The sequence below is a fragment of the Equus asinus genome, chromosome 16 (genome assembly GCF_041296235.1).
Source record: "Equus asinus isolate D_3611 breed Donkey chromosome 16, EquAss-T2T_v2, whole genome shotgun sequence".
Lineage (NCBI taxonomy): Eukaryota > Metazoa > Chordata > Mammalia > Perissodactyla > Equidae > Equus > Equus asinus.
The window spans coordinates 8,998,304-9,019,855 of record NC_091805.1 but is presented as its reverse complement, the minus strand read 5'-3'; the positions used below and the strand labels follow the sequence as shown (position 1 = coordinate 9,019,855).

Here is a 21,552-nt window from a genome sequence, read left to right as displayed (position 1 = left end):
TCTGTAGATCGAGAAGGAGGGCGGGCGGGTGCCCAGGTCGGCCTTAGCAACTTGCCTGAGGTCGAGAAGTCCAGTGAGGGACATTTTCTCCCGCCCACGACCCTCCTCTGGCAGGGAACAGGAGAATGCGCGGAGCCGGGCAGGGCGGCCTGGCCGGGCGTCGAGTCTGGCCTGGAGCTGCGGCATTCGAGGGGGGCGGGGGGTTCCCAGCTCAGGAAGCCAGGACAGCAGTCACACAGCGGCCAAGAGAGGCGCTCAGCAGCTTCTCCATCCTCCTCCCACGGCGCCGATGCCCACACCCACGGGCGCCCCGCCCCTCGGCCTTATAGAGGGGCCCGGCACCTCGGCGCGCTCGGAGCTAGAGGCTTCCCGGAGCCGACGGCGCGGCTGCCGGCGAGGCCCGAAAGCCCAGGGCCGCCGCGAAGCGAGGCGGCGGCTGCGCCCCGCACCATGGAGGGCAGCCCAGCCCCAGCCGCAGCCCCAGCCCGGGTCGCCACCGACCTGCGCCGCCGCCCGCGCCCCGTCTGCCAGCTCCCGCTGCTGCTCCCCGGGCGCCGTCCCCTCCTCACCTGGAAGCCAACATGAAGGAGACCCGGGGCCACGGGAGCGCCCCTTTCTGCACCCATCTCAACCACTCCTACCCGGGCATGTGGGCGCCCGAGGGCTCCGCCGAGGCGCAGGACAACCTCACGCGCCCCCCGGGGCCCGGAGAGGATTGCAGCTCCGTGTCCGTCGTCTTCCCCATCACCATGATGATCACCGGCTTCGTGGGCAACGCACTGGCCATGCTGCTCGTGTCGCGGAGCTACCGGCGCCGGGAGAGCAAGCGCAAAAAGTCCTTCCTGCTGTGCATCGGCTGGCTCGCGCTCACCGACCTGGTCGGGCAGCTGCTCACCAGCCCAGTGGTCATCGTCGTGTACCTGTCCCAGCAGCGCTGGGAGCACCTCGACCCGTCGGGGAGGCTGTGCACCTTCTTTGGGCTGACCATGACTGTCTTTGGGCTCTCCTCGCTCTTCATCGCCAGCGCCATGGCCGTCGAGCGGGCGCTGGCCATCCGGGCGCCGCACTGGTACGCGAGCCACATGAAGACGCGCGCCACCCGCGCCGTGCTGCTCGGCGTGTGGCTGGCCGTGCTCGCCTTCGCCCTGCTGCCAGTGCTGGGCGTGGGTCAGTACACCGTCCAGTGGCCCGGGACGTGGTGCTTCATTAGCACTGGGGGCGGGGGCAACGGGACTAGTTATCCACACAACTGGGGCAACCTTTTCTTTGCCTCCACCTTTGCCTTCCTGGGGCTTTCGGCGCTGGCGGTCACCTTCGCCTGCAACCTGGCCACCATTAAGGCCCTGGTGTCCCGCTGCAGAGCCAAGGCCACGGCGTCGCAATCCAGCGCCCAGTGGGGCCGGATCACGACCGAGACGGCCATCCAGCTCATGGGGATCATGTGCGTGCTGTCTGTCTGCTGGTCGCCACTGCTGGTAGGTAGTTCCAGGGTTGGGAGGTGGGGGCGGGCGTGCGCGCTGGCGGGCGACGGAGACTTCTCCAGGGAGCAGCACCTGCAGGAGTACGTTTGCAACCACAGAGCATTGAGGAGGCCTCTCTGCCCACGGTATCTTGGTTGCGGCTTCAGAGTTGAGCTCTTCGCTCGCTGAAGCGCCTTCCAAGTGCCAGGCATCGTATTAGGCTCTGGTTATGCGCGCGTGGAGACCACTGGGCGGCTCACATTCTAACTGGAGAGTAAGAGGATTCCCAGGCATCATCTCAGTGCTTGTGCAGAGAGAGGGGTTTCTCCTAGGTGCACTGGAAACAGAAGGGCGACGACAACTGTAGCCTGGTGCTGTGGGCTTTCTCCTTATTTCAAATACTCTAGCACGTCGAAGCGATTTGCAGTCTGCAGGAGTACTCTGCCTGCGAGCGACCGCAGACACGCACAGCCCTCTTGCGGCTTCGGAGCCCCTGCACGCTCCCCCAGCGCAGCCCGCGCGAACGTTTCTTGCAGGCTCGCTCTGGACTGGAGGCGGGAGAGTGAAGACGATCTGGCGGCTCAGCCAGCCTCAGCCCTTTAGAACGGTGCTGTACCACCGCAAGGAAGCGCTTGAATGACAGTCAGTCAGTGGGCCCCCGGGCCTGCTAACACCCTCAGGCCAGCCTTTGCTGGCCTTTGTGGGAACCGCGCGGGGCTGGGGCAAGGCCAATGCTGGAATAGGAGTTACAGGTTTCTGTTTTTCCCAGCTCCTCACAGGGCGCGCAGCGGGGGAGCAAGTGACGTTTCCACTTGCTCCTTGTCTAACGCCGGCTCTTATATCGCACTTTAGAGGTTTTCCTCTGTGCTACTTTTAGCTAGAGATTTCTGTGGGTAAGTGCTGCGTACTAATTCATAATGAATGGAAGCTTCTTTAGGCCCCAAGCAGCCTGGCCTATTAGGAGATGTCGCAGAAAGAGCAACCTGGTCCTTGCGGCAGAGTTATAACAGACTATATATTGGACCTGGAAATTTATTAGGCAGTTGTGAAAAACTGAAACCCATGGGCACAGTTTTCAGAACCCACCCAAGTAGATTTTTCTTGTTAAATTGTGTAAATACACATAACATAAAATTTACCATTTAACCATTTTTTAAGTGCACAGTTCAGTGGTGTTAAGGACGTCGACGTTGTGTAGCTATAGTTTTAAATCCCTTGCATTTAAAAATAGAACTGTAGTTTCTTTTTCCCTCCGGCCCTCCCTGCTTTGGAAAGCAGATGTGCCAGAATACCTGTGTTTAACGGGGGTAATATATTTAGAGCGCAAGTCTTGGCTCCAAGTCAGTGACCTGTGGTGACAAGGAGAGTTCTGTTGGGACCTAACTGCCCACAAGTCGTGGTATGGTCACAGTTCTGCGTTCCAGGAGCTGGAACTCAGGCTGAGGTCGTCACAGTGGCTTATCAAAACCAGCACTAATTTTAGACATTGTTACTTCTGTGGCTGAGGAATGGGGTGTGTAGGTGGCGGAACAGAAGGGAAAAAGAGTTCTAAATAATGAACACTTTACTAAAGTGTGATCATTAACATAACTTGAAAGGCAAACAGAATATCTGAATTTTTCACAACTGTCATGTGAGTCCCACGTCTCTGAGTTTACTCTATCACATTCTTTATGTCCTAGGAAAAATGTAATTAAGCTATATAAATAAAATGCTGACTCATGCAGTTAACCAGGCTTATAGTTGTTGCTTTTTTTTTTTAAAAGCAGAAGAGAATGTATCTAGTCTGTTTTTATTTCAAAACTTTGATCCCAGTACCATGAGCATGGTGGCCTTAGGAAGAATTTAGATCCATTCTGAACTGTAACCTGGGATAGCCAAACTCACTCTTTTAAGAGAGACTATATTTGGAACTAGTCTTATTTCATTTCAATTAACAGCTGCATTCAAAAAATATTTGTTTACAGCACTTTATCAGATACTTTATTGATTCAGTTCTCATAAAAACATTAAATAAAATAAATTCAACGTGTGATCATATATCAGAGGAGAAATTCATGGTTTCCATGGTACTTTTTAAACTAAAGAAAGTGGTTCCACCTTCTGTTTTGTGCACCGAGATGAAATCTCCAAATATCTTCAGAATGATCTGCAGGACAAAGTTGGCAATATTTCAAAGGAAAGAAATTGGCAAATCTGCTTTCTTAATAGGTTAGGGAATTGTAAGAATGAAAACACTAGAATTTAGTTAATAGAGTTTTCGGTGTATTAATGTTCACGTGAGAGAGTGTTTTTTCTACTCTTTTTCTAACTATGGGTAAAATGTAGATTCCCTGGTAGCTTTGCTTGAGTTGGGCATAGGATACTAATCTGATCTAATTACCTGGAGTATCTCTTGTCTTGGAAGACTGTCATGACTATAATAATATCCAGTTGTTACCGCTGGAAAACCTAGAGATGCGACACGGTAGTAAGAAAAAGTACATTGTTACAAGTTCCCACTATGTGAATACTGACATCGAGGTCTGTCTGTGGTGCGAACACAAGCTATTTTTACTTTTCATTTTCCCCAGAAACTCTACAAAATAAAATACAAGATGTGAAGTTAAGTGAGAACACAGGGAAATGAGGTCACTTTGCGAGATGAACTACAATTCTTATTCACTGTTTGCATGAGGCATCAAATTCTCTTGGAATCAGCCAGCTGACTCAGCAGTGCAATCTGTTGGACTTTTATTATTTTTATTTTATTTTTTATGAACTACATTCACCAAATAGTCCAGCTATTTGACATGATAGCCAAGTTTCCAGAAGCAGGAGTAACCTTAGGGTGTTGTGCCGAGGAAGCCATGAGTGTGTTTTGTACTTTCGTAAACCTGGTGCTCCCCAAACAGGTAGAATATGGCTAACTCTGTGGCCACCTTAAAAGTAGTAACTGTAACGCTGAGTGTCAACATGTGAAAAGTGAGGGATGAGGAAAAGTTTCTCATCTACAACATTGGAATGGGATAAAAGCAACCTTAGAAACTTTTGCCTTTAGTCTTGAATCAGCAAAGTCCCTGCTCAATATCCACAAATGCAAACAGAGATGCTTCAGTTCGAGAAGATATTTCACAATGTGGATGTGATTTTTTTTTTAATTTAAGGAATCACTGATGTATTTTGACAAATGAAATTTGCCTTAAATATACTACATATGATAGATTATTTTACAGAAGTAATGCTTTTTTATGCTTTTTTACAGTATAAAAAAGTATTATTCAATTGCTAATCTTCTCTGCCTATGAATTTCTGCCCTATGAAAATGTTTAAACATGTGAATTAGCATTATAGGAAAAATCTTCTGCAATTTGTTTTCATAAGAATTGAAATTATTCAGAATTTTTACTTTCTTTTCAGTTTACTGTAATATATTTTAGGCACTGTGGAAGGGATATTAAGTAGACATTAAAAACTGGCTAAAGAGTTATAATCTGTTCAGAGAAGCAGAATTTCCATATTTGTGAGTGAAACAGTGAGAGAACAATACGAGATAGGATGCATAATTAATGCCTTTGGCTCTCAGAAAAAAGTTCATCGGGATTTGCCAGAGTAGGCTTCTGGGAGGAGGTGGGATGGTGCACTTGACCTCACAGCTGAGGTGCAGTGTGCCCGGGATCCCAGCCCGATGAGAAGAGAATGTGCACACTGGGACGGTGGGGAGACTGTTTGGAAAAGGCTCAGTGGGCCAGACTGAGATGGTTAGGATGGAGGCAGGACGAGGTGTGCGTTCTTTTGCCAGTAGGAGTAGAACCTCTATTTCAGGTTTTTGAATAGAGGAAGAGAGTTTTAAAAAGATTGTCAGGGCTGTAGTGTGTGGATAAATTTGGGCCAGAAAATGGGAAAGTAAGATCGGTTATAACTTGCTTTTGTAGGTCAGTTAGAGCCTTAGGGTGGAGACAGTAGGAAGAGGTGAGTCAGAGAAAGAAAGGTAAGAGAAACGCTATGAGAAATGGTCGATTTAAGGAGTGATTGATTCAGCAAACATTTCTTATACATCTACTGTGTTCAATTGACTGTAGTCAATATTTTCACATACCTTACCTCATTTAACTGCACCCTGTAAGATTGCCACTATTTTCTACATCATTCAGATGAAGAATTCGAGTACAAAGAATACTAGAACCAGATTTCTAATTCAGGAACTCTGACTCTGAGTTTATTTTCAGTTTGTTTGTTTAGTGTAAATAGAGGCCAGGAATTCTGGTCCCAACGGTGGCCCTGGGCAAGTTGTATATCCTCTCTTCTGTGAAGTGCAGAGGTAGGACCAGTAGATACCTAAGGTCTTTTTCCATTTATGTTATTCTCAGCTTCTCTTATTTGGGAGAATTATGGTTCAATGAACTTGCAAGGGAAATTTGGAAAGGAGACTGTCAATTGTTTCTTTGTGACAATGGTGGCCCCCGAGTGACTGGGGCTTTTAGACACAGCACATATGGTGATGGCGGATTATCTAAATGATATATCCAGAAACCGGTATAACTTGAAGATTAATGAGATGGATCAGGGCTAAAAAAGTTTGCAGGTTTTTAAATTTTGAGTTTATCAGAAAGAGCCAAGAGTTAAACAGTTCTTAAGCCATCATATTTGAAGGAAATCAGACGGTCTAGAGTTGTAGCATAATTGTGACTCAGTGGCCTTTCTCTTTTGAAAAAGCTGTAAAGGTCAATAACTCGATTATGAAAGTTTCCACGGATTCAGTTTTCTGGGAATAACCCTCAGGAATAAGTGCCACACGTATATGTAATTGACAGTGGTTAGTCCGGGGTGCTGCAGATGGCAGTGAGGGGTCCTGGGTGCTGTGCTTCAGTTTTCAGTTCTGGCCTTGCATTACAGAGAAGCAGGAGGGGAGTCCTCCCTAAAACTCTTCCCCTTTGCGTAGCATTTTTATAATCCACCAGCATTCCACATTGATCTTCTTCACGCCTCGAAACTCTAAGATCTACAAACATAGCACGGCAAATTCCGACTCCCCCAATTCCTTATCATAGAGGTAAGTAGGAAGTTTGAATTTCAACTCATGCCGTGCTCCTCGAGGATTATTAAATGACCTCTCATGTTCCCCTTTTCTCTAGAAAATTCCAACCTTCATAGATTAAAGAGGGTACCAAAGAAGGAGCCTAATATTTCGTGGGGTTCCGCTTACATCTTGTCCCCTAAGTGAATGTCAACATTTTACAATAGATATAGTAATTCATTCTTATCCAGAAAGGACAATTGGACAGCGTGTGAGGTCTTTAATGAGAGGGACACACACATGTACACACACACACACACACACAGAAGTAACACTAGGGAGAGGAAATTCTCTGTCACTCTGCTCTCTTTGCTCAGAACACTTCTCTCTCCATTTTCCCTCTTGTCACTCCAGCCCTCAGTCGTTCAACAATAGCTGCTGAGCAGTCACCCTTCTTGGATTGGTCCAGGTCTCAAGTTAGAAGTCACTTTGTCAGAGAAGCCTTCCTTGCTCCTCTCAAGGCTTGATGGGTGCTCCCGCCCTTTGGTCCCACAGCACCTACCTTGTATTTCCCTGTCGTAGTCTGAGTCACACTTCGTTGGACCCATTGGCTAATTGACCTCCTGAAGGCAGGTACAGTATCTGTCTTGTGCATTGTTTTGTTCCCTAGGAACCATCATAATTGCCTGCTGTACAAGGTACACCCAATACATGCTTATTGATTGAATATCTGAGCACCCAAATCAAACGACAGTGGCTGGTCCCAGTTACAGAGCAATTAACTGTGTAACCTTAGATGATCCACCTGATATCTTTATGAATTATTTTCTTTTCTTCTATCAAATAGGAATAAAAGCACCTACCCAGCCCATTTCTCAGGATTTTAGTGAAAACAAAGATAAGCGTATGTGAGAATAGTTCAGAATATTCTTTCAATGTTAGGAATACTAATCTTGAAGTTTACTAATGATGAAGTTTAATAATGAAGTTTACAAGTTTACTAATATTGAAGTTTACTAGATAATAACGTTGACTTCTTGGGTTCAGATAGACCTTTCCCCCCAGGGAACTAGAACAAAGAGACAAGTGATGTTTCACAGCTTGATTAGTTATAGTTCACTGTTAAAAAAATGTGGTGGAGAATGTAACTTTTCAGAAAAACATAAAATAATGGTAAACCACGTGTGCATAAATTTTTACAAGGTGGTGTAATTCACCCCTCCTCCCCTCCCCCTGCCACCATGTCTCTTCTGCGTTCTCTAGGCTCTGACATCTTTCCCCCCTCACAGCTGCTAGTTAACTCTCTAAATCAAAAACATGCTGGATCCTGTCTCTCCTTTCCCTTAAACCTGGAGGGGTAACCATGACCTCGTGTTCTGAAGACCTCTGCCACAAGTCTAGACTGTGTCCCCTGTCTTTCCAGTCAGGGACTTCTTCCTGCCGTGCTTGGTGTGCTCTGCCCTGTCCTCGCGTGAATGTTTAAGTCAAGCTAATTGTGCATCTTGTTGTTGTCCTGGCTCAGGTCATTCCACAGACTTCTTAAGGGTAGACCCGTGCCTCAGTTGTCCTCATCTCTCCACGGGCGATCAGCAAGAAACTCCACCACTGACTCACAGCCCAGAACTGGGTTTACATGAGCCTTAGATCAGACCACAGCATGAGAATCACAGAGTTGTAAACTGCCTGCCAGTTTGACCAGGTCCTGACAAGGCATTAATATTATTTGCAGTCTACAAATAGCACAAAGTGTAATTGTCCCGTCCAGTGGCCCTCCTGGACGTTCTGTTGGGCAACATTCAGAAGGAGGACATTTCAGTGGCTGATCTTGGCTCTAACTCAAAGTCTCTATATTATTTTACCAGTACTATTGTTTACATTAGGCATTTGAAGGACCATTAATCTAAAAGTGAAAGACAGTGGCAGAGATTGGAGAGGAGGCTTGATTTTTCACACCTTAATTCTGTTACAAAGAAAGAAAGAAAGTAGCTACTAATTTAGGTAAGAGTCGTGTAATGTAGGTATAAGATAAATCCTATACCAAATAGCACTACTATATAAAAAAAGTCTTGGTGATACAAAATGAAAGGTCAAGATCGAGCTGGAAGCCTATTTATTTTAAGGAATTATTGATTTTTAAAAAAATCAAGTGTAATTTTAAAAATACACTCTTCACTAATCCTTTGATATTTCCTAAAAATAGAATTGATCTTTTCATCCCTCGTTCTGAATACTTAATGTGTCATTTTCTATGGTTGAGAATATGCTGCTGTTGGTGTGATTCATGAAAATCTGGAAAAAGAAGTATGTTGTTACTGTTGAAAATGCTAAAAAAGTTTGTAAAAGATAAGATGCGTTGTGGGGGATTCACCAGACAGTACAGTGGAATGTTCACTGTCGTCTCCATACATGAAACTTCCCTGATAACAGCCCGCTACCAACGGCCGCGGCAGGTCAGGCAGAGCCCACACATCCGCATTTGCCTCAACAGCCCCAGGCGCGAGGGCAGTCAGCGATGAAGTAAGACCTGACTGTGGGCACTCCTGTCTGTCCCATGAGAGGAACAGGGGAAAGTGACTGAGGAAGCAGTGACAGCCACAGAGAGGGTTATGCACTGGAGCAAGAGACCCGGGGATCGGCTTGGGTTTTCCACCACGAGATAGAAGTCACTTTATCTTTCTGGGTTTCCCTTTCCTCATCAGTAAGATAAAACAACTATCAACTGTGGGGCATGCCCATGGCTGAATGGTTAAGGTTCTGCATGCTCTGCTTCAGTGGTCCAGGTTCACGGGCTGGGATCTTGGGCACGGACCTACTCCACTCATCAGCCATGCTATGGTGGCATCCCACATACAAAACAGATGTAGACTGGCACAGATGTTAGCTCAGGGCGAATCTTCCTCAAGCAAAAAAACGTGGAAGATTGGCAATGGATGTTAGCTTAGGGTGAATCTTCCTCAGCAAAAAAAAAATCCTATCAACTCTAACATTCCTTTCACTTCTGACTTCCTGTGGCTTGAAATAGGTAAAATTGTCCCTGTTGGACATACTATATTAGATATGTGGGGAAAACACCCACAGACTTTTTAGGAAGAAGCATAGAAATGTGTGCAAAAGGACTACGTAGATCATATCTTCTTTTGTACAATCATGCTATAAATATTTATGGAGTGCTCGCTGTGTGCCTGCCACTCTGCTCACCCTGGTGACAGAGTGGTGACCAGGGCTGACTCACATGGTCATACATGTTGAGCAGTTCCGTCACTCTAGGGGGCACTGTTCACGTTCTGTTCTATGTGAGTGACACAGCGTTGCTGAGCAATGTGCAGTCTGTGCTAGACTTGGTGGCCCTAACAGTAAGCCGAATAGACCTGCTCTCTTCTCTCATGAAGGTTTCAATCTACTAAGATCGACAGACAGTGAATAAACACTCCCATAAACAAACGGCACCAGCCTGATGGATCATTAGCGTGGTTGCTCTCATTGCCACATGGTGCCACTGCTGCGGATCAGCCTTGTCTAAGCAGCAGGGTGGTACTGGTCCACTGCTGCTCTGAGGCCCTGATGGAGCATGTCCCTGTCCAGGCTGTAGTGGTCTGTGCTTGGGCGCCATCATTCGAGAGCACATTAGTTCATAACTCTGGCCATAAAGGTCAGCAGTAATTCCCCGAGCACAAGCACTGTGCCACAGTGTATGGACCCAGAGGGGACTGGCCTTAGGCCACTTGTCCGGAACCAGCCTTCCCTCTTGGGTCCCCAGGCTCTAGGTTGTACTCAGCTCACCTCCTGACAAGCTTGCCTTTTCCTTCCAATGGATTTTCTTTTAAAACTTCCCATGTCTTTTCCCTCTATTGATGTAGCCAAAGTCACTCTGCTCCAAGTTTCTTGGTTTCAAGTCTTGGAAGAAAAGGTTAGGCTTCTTGGCCTCTCTTTTTCCTGAAAGCATGATGGCCTGCTTCTTCCCAAGTGCCCGGCAGCATACACCAGGGCGATGTGAGCCTTTGCACCACACATTTCCACTATGTAAACCTCCTCATTCTACGTTGACCAAAGTAAAGGATGCTTACTTCTGTAGCATCTGTTCCGTTGTGGCTTGTTCTGCTCCCCTAACAGAGAAGTGGGGTCAGCTTCTGGCATCCCCTTACCTACATCACTAGTACAATGGGCGTCTTATGAAGGCAAGAAAGAGGTTGTTTTGAGAGGGTGTCAAAGAGGACCCCCTCTTGATGCCTTGGTGTGGTGGGGGGTGGTTAAGGAGGACCTTGCTGAGAAAGTGTCATTAATGATGCATCTTAAAAGATGCTACTTTGCGGAAGAAAGATCAGCATGTGAAGGCATCAATGTGGGAAAGAGCTGGAAGCATTAGAGGAACAATGTATGGATTAGAGTGAGTGAAAGCAGAGTGTCTTCAAGGTGAGGCCAGGGAGGGAGGCAGGGCCAAACCATGTGGAAACTTGTGTTTGTGGGGAGTTTATATTTTTATCTTAAGTACGACGGAAAGCAACTAAAAGCTTTGGGTGAGGGAGTGACTCGATCCACTTTCTGTATTAAGAAGATCACTCAGATTCCTTATGAATTAGAGAAGCAGAGCCTCGGAGTCCTTGAGTACTGAGGGCAGGTGGAGATGTTAATAAGGAAAGACTTTTTCCTTAAGTTTTGCTTTAAAAGAAGGGAGTTTGGAATTGGTGGGGGGAGGGAGTCTGTGCAGAAGCTCGGAAGAAAAACTTGAGCCAGGTGTGCTGGGAATGGTAAGCAAATCTGGTTTTGTTGAAGTACTTTTGAGAATGTCAAGAAATATGTGAGTCAAATAGGAATTGAAGGGTGAGGGAGGGAGGAGCGTGTTGCTAGATTGTGTTGAAGATTCGAGTAGGAATTTGCGTTTCATCTTGGGCAAGTCGTATTGCTTTTCTACACTTCTGTTCTGAATTTGGACAATAATTTTTTCACATTATGAAATCTCTTCATTCATAAAGATCATTTAGTGAAACAACCCATCTAATGTTTAATCTCTTTCTAGAATATTCTTGGTGACATTGTCCAAGCTTTTGTTTGAGCACCTTTACTTATAGGAAATTTGTTGCTTTTCAAGGAACACAAAGAATTTTCTTAGAGTCAAATCTTGTGCCAGGCTCTTTCTCACAAATAATTTTCTTTATTTCTTACAACAACCCTGTGAGATAGGCATTATTTTCTCCAATTATAAATAATGATGAAACTAAAGCTGAAAGAGCTTGAGAATTCATTTGACGTAACAGAGCTGGTGTGCGGTCAAGCTGGGGTTCCAAGCCATGGCTCCTCAGAGTAGCCTAATCCACGTTTTTTCTTTCTAGCAGAAAAATGGTGTTTCCCTTATACTGATTGAAATGGAGTTGTGCTAATTCTAGTCCTTGGTTTATATGGAACAATACTTAATTTAATTAGAGACATCTTTTATTTTTAAAGTTCTATAATATTATACTTCCATATTAGATATCAAGGAGTTCCACTAAGTTTATGAACAGCAAAATAACATAAAATAATCTTGACCGTGTCAGGGGCAGGAGCCATGATATGTTAATTCATTTAGCCGACGCTTTATTGAACACTGGTTGTGTGCAAGCTACCACGCTACAACCTGACAGAACAATGTCCTCAAGGAATGTGGTGTCTACCGAATGTCCTCCTGGAGAAACTTGAGGTTCTGACTCAAAAACACAATGTTATTTCCCATTGTCAGTTCTAAATATAGGAACAAAGCTGAGGACCCTTTAGGGTTCGTTTATCTGTTCATGTGTCAGTGATTGTTTATTAAGGACCTAGGATATGTCAGGCACTGTTCTAGGTGCTGGATATAGAGCAGTGAAATAGACTAACTAGTTTCCTGCTCTCAGGGAACTTGCATTCTAGCGGAAGGAGAAAGTCAATCAATGAGTAAATAAACCAGAAGTCAGATTGTGATAAATACTGTCAAGAAAATAAAGCAGCGTGATGTGATAGAGGGAGCCTGGGAAACTCCTGAAGGTTAGGTTGTCAGGGAAAATGCCTCTGAGAGGTAACATTTAAGCAGAGAGCTATCTACAGGAAGAGCATTCTAGGCAGAGGCAACAGCGGAGGCCCTCCCCTGGTGTGTTCGGGGGGTGGAAAGAAGTCCACTGTGGCTGAAGTGAAATGGGCAGGGAAGAGGGTAGTGCTGCCAGTTGAGGTCAGAGACTCAGTGTTGGGGCCAGATCCTGTAAGGCCATACTAAAGAGTTTCTGTGTTACTTTAAGAGAATACTGGGCTGTTTGAAGCAGGAGAGTGACGTTATTGGATTTGTGTTTTTAAAAGATTCTTCTGGAAGCTATGTGATGACTGGATTGCAGAAAGGCAAGAATGGGAGCAGGGAGACCAGGTGGAAGGTATTGACCTTGTCCAGGTGAGAAACGATGACAGCTGGGAAAAGTGGATATATTGACACGGTGTTTGGAGACAGAGTTTATGAGACTGCCTGAAATATCTATAATCCCGATCCTATGACTCTGACAAGAAAACGGGTCCTCTCTTCCTCTCTGGGCCTCTGGTAGTGAGGTGGCTGTCTGTCCACAAATAGCTTTCCTTTTGGCTCCTTAAGAAGGAAGTGACGGCTCCAAGTTTACACAACTATTAATGGGCAGAGGCAGGATTAAGTTCTATCTAATGAGTGCTATTTTGTTTTCTGAGATGTAAATCAGAATAGTCTCACAGAGAAGGAGAAGTGAGCAAAGTTCGCTCATGAAATAATAGGATGTCATAAGAATCATGATCCCCAGAGGAAGATCCAGACTGAGCTAAAGCAAGCTAGTTTAGCAAAAAAAAGAGAGAGAGAGGAAATTGCTTGATTCACGTAAATTGCAGTGATGTCAGGAGTGGAGGTGGCCCTATGAAAGACCACGGCCAGGACTCACTCTTTCTGTATCTCTCACTTTGACTTCTTGCCATGTGTCAGAATCCCCAATTCACACTCTGCTTCTAAGGAACCAACCTAAGACGTGACTTTGCCCCTCATAGGCCAGGTCTTGTGTTCTTTTTTCCAAAACTTTTGGCTAATAGGTTTATATTTGGAGTCTGCATGTGAGGTTTTCATTTTGCTTTTATAGCAATGCAGTATTTCAGTGAACATGTCATCTTGGAAGCACTGTTTCGAAATATTCCTTCCTCCTTCCTTCTTTCCTTCCTTCCTTTCCATTATTTTTTGTTTTGTGAATACAAGAAACAGTTACACATGACACAAGGTCTCAAGACCCTGCTCCATCCTCAAAGACTAATGTGAGTTTTCTTAAGCTATTATTAAAGATTTAGGCTCAGAGAATTGTCCAGAAGTGAATTAAGGGTGTAGTGTGAGGTGTATAATGGAACAGAGGTGGCTGAATAAGACTCTGAGAGTTCAAGGACACTCTGTTAGCTCCGTAGTGAGACAACTAGAGAAGAAAAAAGTTCTTTGTTGATTTTTCTGTAAAGAGTGAGTTGTAGTCTGTTTGTAATCTGGCAACTTTCTCTTTACAAATCAGTAGATGTGCTAACGGCCAACGTGTTGGGTGGTACACTTTTGAATTTATTTAATGGTAGTAATTTCCTCCAAGAATAGGCTGAGGGTTTGCTTGGATCTAGAAGTAAATTTCTTAATATTAACTTTTGTTCTATAAAAGACATTAGGGAACATTTTGCAACTTTTTTCTCTAGCATCTATTTCTAGTGAAATTATGCTGTGGATCAATTTCAGGAAGCTTGGGAATATCTTCTGACTTCAGAGCTCTGGTCTCGTCCCTAAACTTGGTTCTTGGTCACAAACAGCAGAATCTGACTCCAAGCACAAAGGGCGTATGTGAAAAGGATATTGGGGGCTCACAGGGTCTGTGGAAAGCTGGCAGCCAGGTTTGGAAGACAGGTAGGACCCAGACTATTCTGGATGCTGAGCATCGGGCCACACCGCCAAGATTCTGCTATCATACAGTTGACTGCAGGCGGCTGGGATGAGCCCCACGTCTGTGCGCTCCCTTCTTTGTGTCACTCTCTCATGATTCCAAGTCCTGGGCACAAACCTGATTGCTTTAGCTTGGGTTTTTACCCCCTGGCTATATGAGGGGCTCACTAGAAGAAGGATTAGGCACCTGCAGCATCTTGTTTTTGAAGTAGGAGCTGATAGAAGTAAGTGCCAGGATTTCTCTCCCACTTGGAATACATAGAAAAAGTTCTTCAGAATTGGGGTATTCATAATAAAACGTGGACATTCATTGTTGCCATCTAATTCCTTCTTAGAAACATTATGACAGTAATGTTGTATCTTTCAAGCCCTGTGTGTGTGTGTGTGTGTGTGTGTGTGTGTGTGTGTGTTTGTGTCACCTGTTGGGGAGTTGGAGTGGCAGCGAGACTGGTGGAGAGGAAGCTGAAGAGACCGACAAAAGAAGAGGACATATTTACTGAATGCCTGCTCTGCCCAAGTAGGAGAATTACTGCATTAAGCTCTTTATTTATATTATCTAATTTAATCTTCACAACCGTTTTCAGTTTGGTTTTTTTCGTCCCCATCTTTCAGGTGCACATACTAACATTCAAATGATTGCATGACTTTCCTCAGTCATATTCCTGGAAGTCGGTAGATGCTAGCTTTTTATGCTGTAATGCTCTCTTTCATATTGGTTGTCTCTTCTTTATTAGTTACTAAAACATTTTCAAATTACGTCATTGAAAATGTTGTACAAAAAAGAACAGATTGACTGAGAATAGTCAAAAACCACAGAAACTGGCTGGGTCAGATAATCACAGTGATGAAAGGTTTTCTGCAGAATCTCCTTTGATTCGTTAATTGCTTGGCCTTCTTAGGAGCTTGGGTTTCCAGAGAACGTATTATGAAAATCCCTATAGAAGGCGACAAGAATGTTTGTTTGTCCCACAATAATCTGTTGAAGGATTTCTTTCACCACTGTACTGAAAATTTGGGAGGTGTTTTCTGTCAAGGCACTGCATCAACTTCATTCAGGTCTGTCTGTCTGTTCAGGCTTAGAACATTCACGTGCAGGGGTAAAGTTTTACCAGGCGAACATTTTTCAGCTAATATAATTCACAAATATTATTCTTTTCACCAAACTATTTATAAGACAAATAAGACTGTTTATTGAGTTCTCTTTACTTAGTGGGAAAGTGTTTGACTACAGTCAAAATTAGAAAACTTATTTTGACAGTTTTAAAACTTCCAGCATGATACAGTGCAATTGGGATTCTTGCAAACCTGCTTTCTTTTTCTTTTTCTTATAATTATGGAGAAGAGAAAGAAGCTTGGCAAACTTCAGTGTGTTCACAGTGACTCTCTAACACGGAATTCAGGCATGTTACAATCTAGCACCCTCTCACCCAGATTAATAGGTTTCAGATTCCTTGGTTTAATCCTTAAAATCTTAGATTTGGCCACACTTACTATTCATTTTCTGTTCCTCTCCCGGCATCCTTACCTTCAGTCATAAAAATCAACTTGCAGTTCCTAGAATGATTCACACAATTTCACATTTAGAAGTAGGAACTCTTTGTCTTTTAGAACTCTAGAAGCATCTGCTGTTTTAGGGTGCAGCACTTCCCTGATCGTGGGGGCTGATTTCAATGCCCCTCCTAGACTACCTTCCGTAACACCTGTGCAGACCTTTCGTTTCCCTATGCACAGTTATATTTACCATTGTCATCATATTTATTATGATGGCGAGGAAGATCGCCCACAGCAGACAGACGCTCATTTTACAATAGGCACTGTGCTAAGCGTTTCGCAGACCTAATCTCATTTCTTCTGTCAACAATACTCAGAGAATACAGTTATCGCCTTTCTCAGATGAGGAAACTGGTTTTGAGATGTTAAGTAACTTTCCCAAGGTCACAAAGCTAATAAAAAGCAGAACTGACTGTGAAGTCCAGATTTGTCTGATTTTACAGCCTTTCTGATGAACCACTAAAACTCTAAGGCCTCCCTCTTGTTAATATGCCTTTATTTGTCTGAGTCACTGTCAGACACTCAAGAGCACAGACCTTACCTTATTTGTCTATAAATCTTCCTGGCCCGTAGCAGCCACTCAATAAATGACTGTGGAACGAATGAAGAAGTGCAGTTGTAATAAAGGGAAAAGGACACCCGATCTGGAATCAGAAAATCGACGTATCAATTCTGGCCTTAACAGTTTTACATATATTGCATGGTTTTTAATCTTCATATAAATCCTTCGAGGTAGATGATATTTATCTCTTTGTTTTCTTTTTTATTTGCTGGGTAAGGGTAAGCAACTTGCTTTAAGGCCCACACTTGGCAGGTGGTGTTGAGCAAATCAAACCCAAGTGTTTTTGATCTCAAGGCCACAAACCAGTTTGTAATTAATACACAATGGGTACAATTTATACAGCAAAACTTGGGAGATTTTTAAAAACATTATAGCTTTCCCTTTATTTGTTAATTTTATTGTTTCCACATGGTTGTGGGTAATAACAATTCTTAAAAAGACTAAAAATATCTTTAGGATAGATGAGGATGGGAGACACACTGTTTCTGTAACAGTAGAGAAAGGTAAATTGGAAGCAGTGGGTAGAAGCACTGGAAAAGAGCTGCTCCAATGCCTGGTGTCCAAAGAAGAAAACAACAAAAAGGATATTTGGGAAGGTGCCCTGGGGAAACAAACAATGAGGAATTTCTGCAACAATAGAGAAACAGCAAAAATAACAAAGAAAGAGAAAAACAATGCTTCAAAATATGCTCACAAGTTTCAGTATATTTATGTTGCCCTCAGTCATTATCGGAGATGGAATAATACAGTGGCTTCAGAAGAAAACGCACAGCTGCAAACCCAGTCTTAGGGCAGCCTTCAGAGTTCGTTAATCCAGAAGCTCAGCACTGTCATCAAGGACTGAGTCTCCCCCCCCCCCCCCATCTTTTGCAGGCTGCAGCATTGGTCTCATCCCATCTATGGCTTGTTCCCTTCAGGGTAGGATGGTTGCCAGTACATGCTTCCTTGTTCACCTCTAGCAGGGGAAATAAAGTGTGTTTTTCTATGGCTTTCTCCTAAAAATGAAGAAACTTTTCCCCAGACATCCTTAGGGAACTTTCTCTTGGATGTCATTGCCTAATGTGGTGTCACATCCTCATCCCTGATCCAGTGGCTAGAGATGGAGTCAGCCTTGAAGCACTTAGGCTCCACTGAAAATAGACGTGCTGATGAGAAGGGGAGTTGGGAGGATGGATGCTGGGTAGGCAACCAATAGTGGACACTGCAGTGATGACATGTGTGCAGTTTAACGGAAAGAAATATAAATGGAGAAAGTATACAGCACTAGATCTGCACTGTCCAGTGTGGCAGCCACCAGCCACTCGTGGTTATGAGACACTTGAAATGTGATTACTCCAAATTGAGATATATTGTAACTGTAAAATGTACATCAGATTTTAAAGATTATGTACAAAAAGAATGTAAAATATGTCAATAATTTTTATGCTGATTACATGTTGAAATAGTATTTCAGGTATATTTGGTATTCTAAAACCTATTATTAAAATAAATTCTGCATGTTTCTTTTTGCTTTTTTAAAATGTAGTTACTGTAAAACTTAAAAGCGTCCATGTGGCTCACATTTGTGGCTTGAACTATATTTCTTTTGGACAGAACTGTGTTAGACCAATGCTTTTCCAATTGTTTTAGCTGGGGAAACTACTTCAGTAAATCTCTTTAGACAAACAGATAAAAACAGAGCTGTTCTGGCTCAGTGGGGTGGAGAATGGGGTATTTCCAAGTCCCAATAACATTTATTCACTAATTCCTGCAAAACCATTCTTGAATATGCTAACATCAAACATGGGTTTTAAAATGAAGTCAACAAAAGTCCCTAAGACAGTAATAGGATTAATTTTATAATTGCTTGCTTAAGATCCTCCCCGGAAGCTAAGTAGTGCAGTAAAAATTGCCTGCGTGGGATTCACATGATAAGGAGAGAGGGAGCTAATGGACTCAGGTGTTGGGATCTGTTTATCTTCTCATAGGAGCCTGTAATCAGGGAAACGTGAAAAATAGGTTTCTTCCTCATGTTTGCTTTCTTCTGGTTCCTATTATTTACTTTGCTGTTGAACCAAATGGTGTGAATCTAACTGAATCAACAGATGAGACAAAAGCAGCCAAAGGAAGGAAAACATGGAAGATGAACAGGTTACATGTTTCTGTTTTCCTGCATCACATATAATCCGAATTTAATCTTCAAACTTCCCTCAAACCTGGTACAAATTCTAAGTGCTAACTATAATTTAAGTGATTTGGTAAAGTCTGATTTCCTGACAATGAAAAGCAAGATTTTTTCAGAAGTGCATTTTGAAGAATAAAGTTTATCATTTGTAATGTAAACGTCACATGGTGCTTGGTGGTGTTTGCCTGCCGTCTGTGGAGTGCGTGGCAGAAGTGAAGATGTAGCACAGGCGGCTACAGAAACCTCAGTGGATGATGGGGTGCAAAGGGACCTGTGCCCCTACTGGACACAACACGTTACCGTTCCGTGAGATGTCACAGCCACATTCTTCCCAGCTGGAATTCATAGGCTTAGGAGGTGACAGTGAGGGACCTTTTATGCTTCCTTTTATTATGCTTAACATTTGAAGAATAATAATAACAAAAAGAAAAACAACTAATACTTACATACTACCTACTATAAGTCAGGGACACTTGAGTATTTTACAGTGTACAATATACCGTTAACACAGCCAACCTGGGAGGTGAGTGGGTTGCAGAGATCAATGTCTTCAGTGCCGCTACTTGGTTCCCCAAAGGAGAGAGAGTCATCAGAAAAGTTCGGCTGCAACTTTCCCGTTCACAAAAGCCCAGCACTAAAAGTGCAGGTTAAACCCAGTTTACACAGTTCTCTTTAGAAAGGGTGAGGCACAGGAGACTGCGCTTCCTGTTATGACAGGAAATCACAGAAAGTTCTTAATGTCAAAGAAAAAATGATGCCATTGTGGGCACCTTTCATCCCTCAAGTTGTGGATCTGGCATTGCCCAATTACCTAGCCCCTATTTACAGTCAACAGAACAAGAGTTAACTATAAAGAAAGCTGGTAAATTCTATGAGGGTGTGTTTTGTGTTGGGAAAAAGAAAATGAATTAATATAATCTTAAGAAATTCCTATGCCAATACTGACTAGAAGCCTAACATTGGCAAGGAATTTTGAAAGTAAATTAAACTGTTATTGATGTGTCATCTGTTAGACATTGAGGGGTATTTTAAATACTTATTATAATATAAGATATGATCTCATATTTGTGGGCAAGAATTCTACAAGCAAGGAGCACTAGACTCATATGTAACACTTTTATAAAAATAAAAGGATTTTTTTCTTACTTTGTATTATAAATTTGAGAGTATCTTTATTACAGACTATGTTGATATGCATATTTTCTTTTGTTTTTGTCTTGAGCTACATTTTTTAAAAAGTTATTAAATAAATATACAATAGGAATTCTTCCTTTCTTATAAATTCAGTATGTTTTATTTTAAATATTTGCTCCTCCAGTAACTTCTACAACCCAACTCTCTAGCTTCTTTCTTCCAGTTAGTGGTATATCTATGAACATTCTCCTTAAAATCATGAATGATAAGAAGATGTGCTTAATGTCTATTAGTACCTAAATTGAAGCTGTCATCCTAGCTAATTATAATAACAGGGAAGAAAAGAGACCAGTATTGAATAGGCATAAATATTATTCGATTTGTCCATTAAGTGAAAACTCTAGAATCTGTTACCCCTAAAGGAGTAGAATACACTGTATTCTTCCTATCATTCATTCATTCGTTAATTCAAAAGTATTTCTAAATCTACAATGTAATATATTCCAAGCTAGGTCTTTCTTGAGATGTACCTGAAAGGATAGAAATAATCCCTACTCTTGTAACAAATTTCATCTATTAGGAGAGACTGAAAATTAAAAACAAGAAGCAATATAAAATGTTTAGGGATGATCAAGGAAGCAAAGAATTTTGGGAGTACGTATTGAGACTTCTCTAGTAGCCTTTTGGCAAGGGAAATCCCAGATAAATTGATGTTTCAAGTCCACACAAAAAATAAGTTGGAATTAGTCAAGTGAAGAAGAGGAGAATGAGAGTTACAAGATCTAAACGTCCACATTTATAAAAGTCCAGAAGCAAGAAGAACTGGCCCTTTAAAAGAACTCGAAGTTCAAAGTGATTGGAATGTAGATGTGAGAGTAAAGAACAATAAGAATTTAGGCTAGAGAGCCCAATGGGGCCAGGTGATGATAGCCCTTGAGTGTCCATTTCAAGGGTTTAGACTTACATTCATGATGGTGAAAAGATACTGAAAAGCTTTTCAAAGTGGAATAACAGTCAACTTTTCATTTTAGGAGCATCCTTTGAAAGCGGCGTAGAGGGACCCAGAGTGGAGGCTAACGAATCATGTAATAGACTATTGTGGTAGTTCAGAAAAGAGAAGATGGCAGTCAGGGTTTAGGGTCAATGGGAGTGGAGATAAGAGAAGTGATAGATTAAAAAATTATTAAGAAGTTAGTTGGAGACTTCCTGATTGATTGGATGTAAGAAATATGGCTTATGAAGTGGATTGGGGAGAGAAACCAGAGAGACAGAGAAAGACACACAGAGAGAGAAATGAATCAAGGATTACTTAGTTTTCTGTTTTAGGGAACTGGGTTCACTGAGATAGGGAAGATTAGTGGAGAAGCGGCTTTGAAGAAGACAATGATTTCAGTTTTGAACCTGTTGAATTTGGTGTGAGACGTCTAGACAGAGCTGTGCTGTAGGCATCTGGATTGATCAGTCTAGAGCTCAGAGAAGATGTATAGCCCTATAGCACAAGGATGGGTTTTGAAGTCGTCGGGGTGGAAGAGGTCACCCAGTGAGTTTAAGCACAGCAAGAAGGGGAGCCTACGTCCATTATTTGAGATAGGGCTCAAAAATACTAGCATTTTCAGGATGGCTAGAGAAGCAGGAGTCGCAAAGGAGCACTCAGAGAGGTAGTGGGAGAGTTAGTAAGAAAATTAGAACAAATGGCAACTTGAATATTTGGAAATGTGTAGAAAATGGCAACCTGAATCTTAGCGAAGAGAATGTTTCAAGAAAGACTGG

General features: G+C 43.1%; 1 protein-coding gene across 7 annotated transcripts in view; it reads left to right on the top strand.

Moving 5' to 3' along the window:
- The first annotated feature begins 325 nt into the window (after positions 1–325).
- Positions 326–21,552, top strand: part of PTGER3 (prostaglandin E receptor 3) — a 175,691-nt gene continuing 154,464 nt past the window's right edge. For 3 of the 7 annotated variants that reach the window (XM_014867320.3, XM_070486590.1, XM_014867315.3), the window contains exon 1: positions 326–1,475. In XM_014867320.3, the coding sequence (XP_014722806.1) occupies positions 582–1,475 (894 nt within the window). In that variant the 5' untranslated portion in view covers positions 326–581. The remainder of the gene's footprint in view (positions 1,476–21,552) is intronic. The other 4 variants (XM_014867317.3, XM_014867316.3, XM_070486589.1 and 1 more) reach the window with 2 other exon arrangements.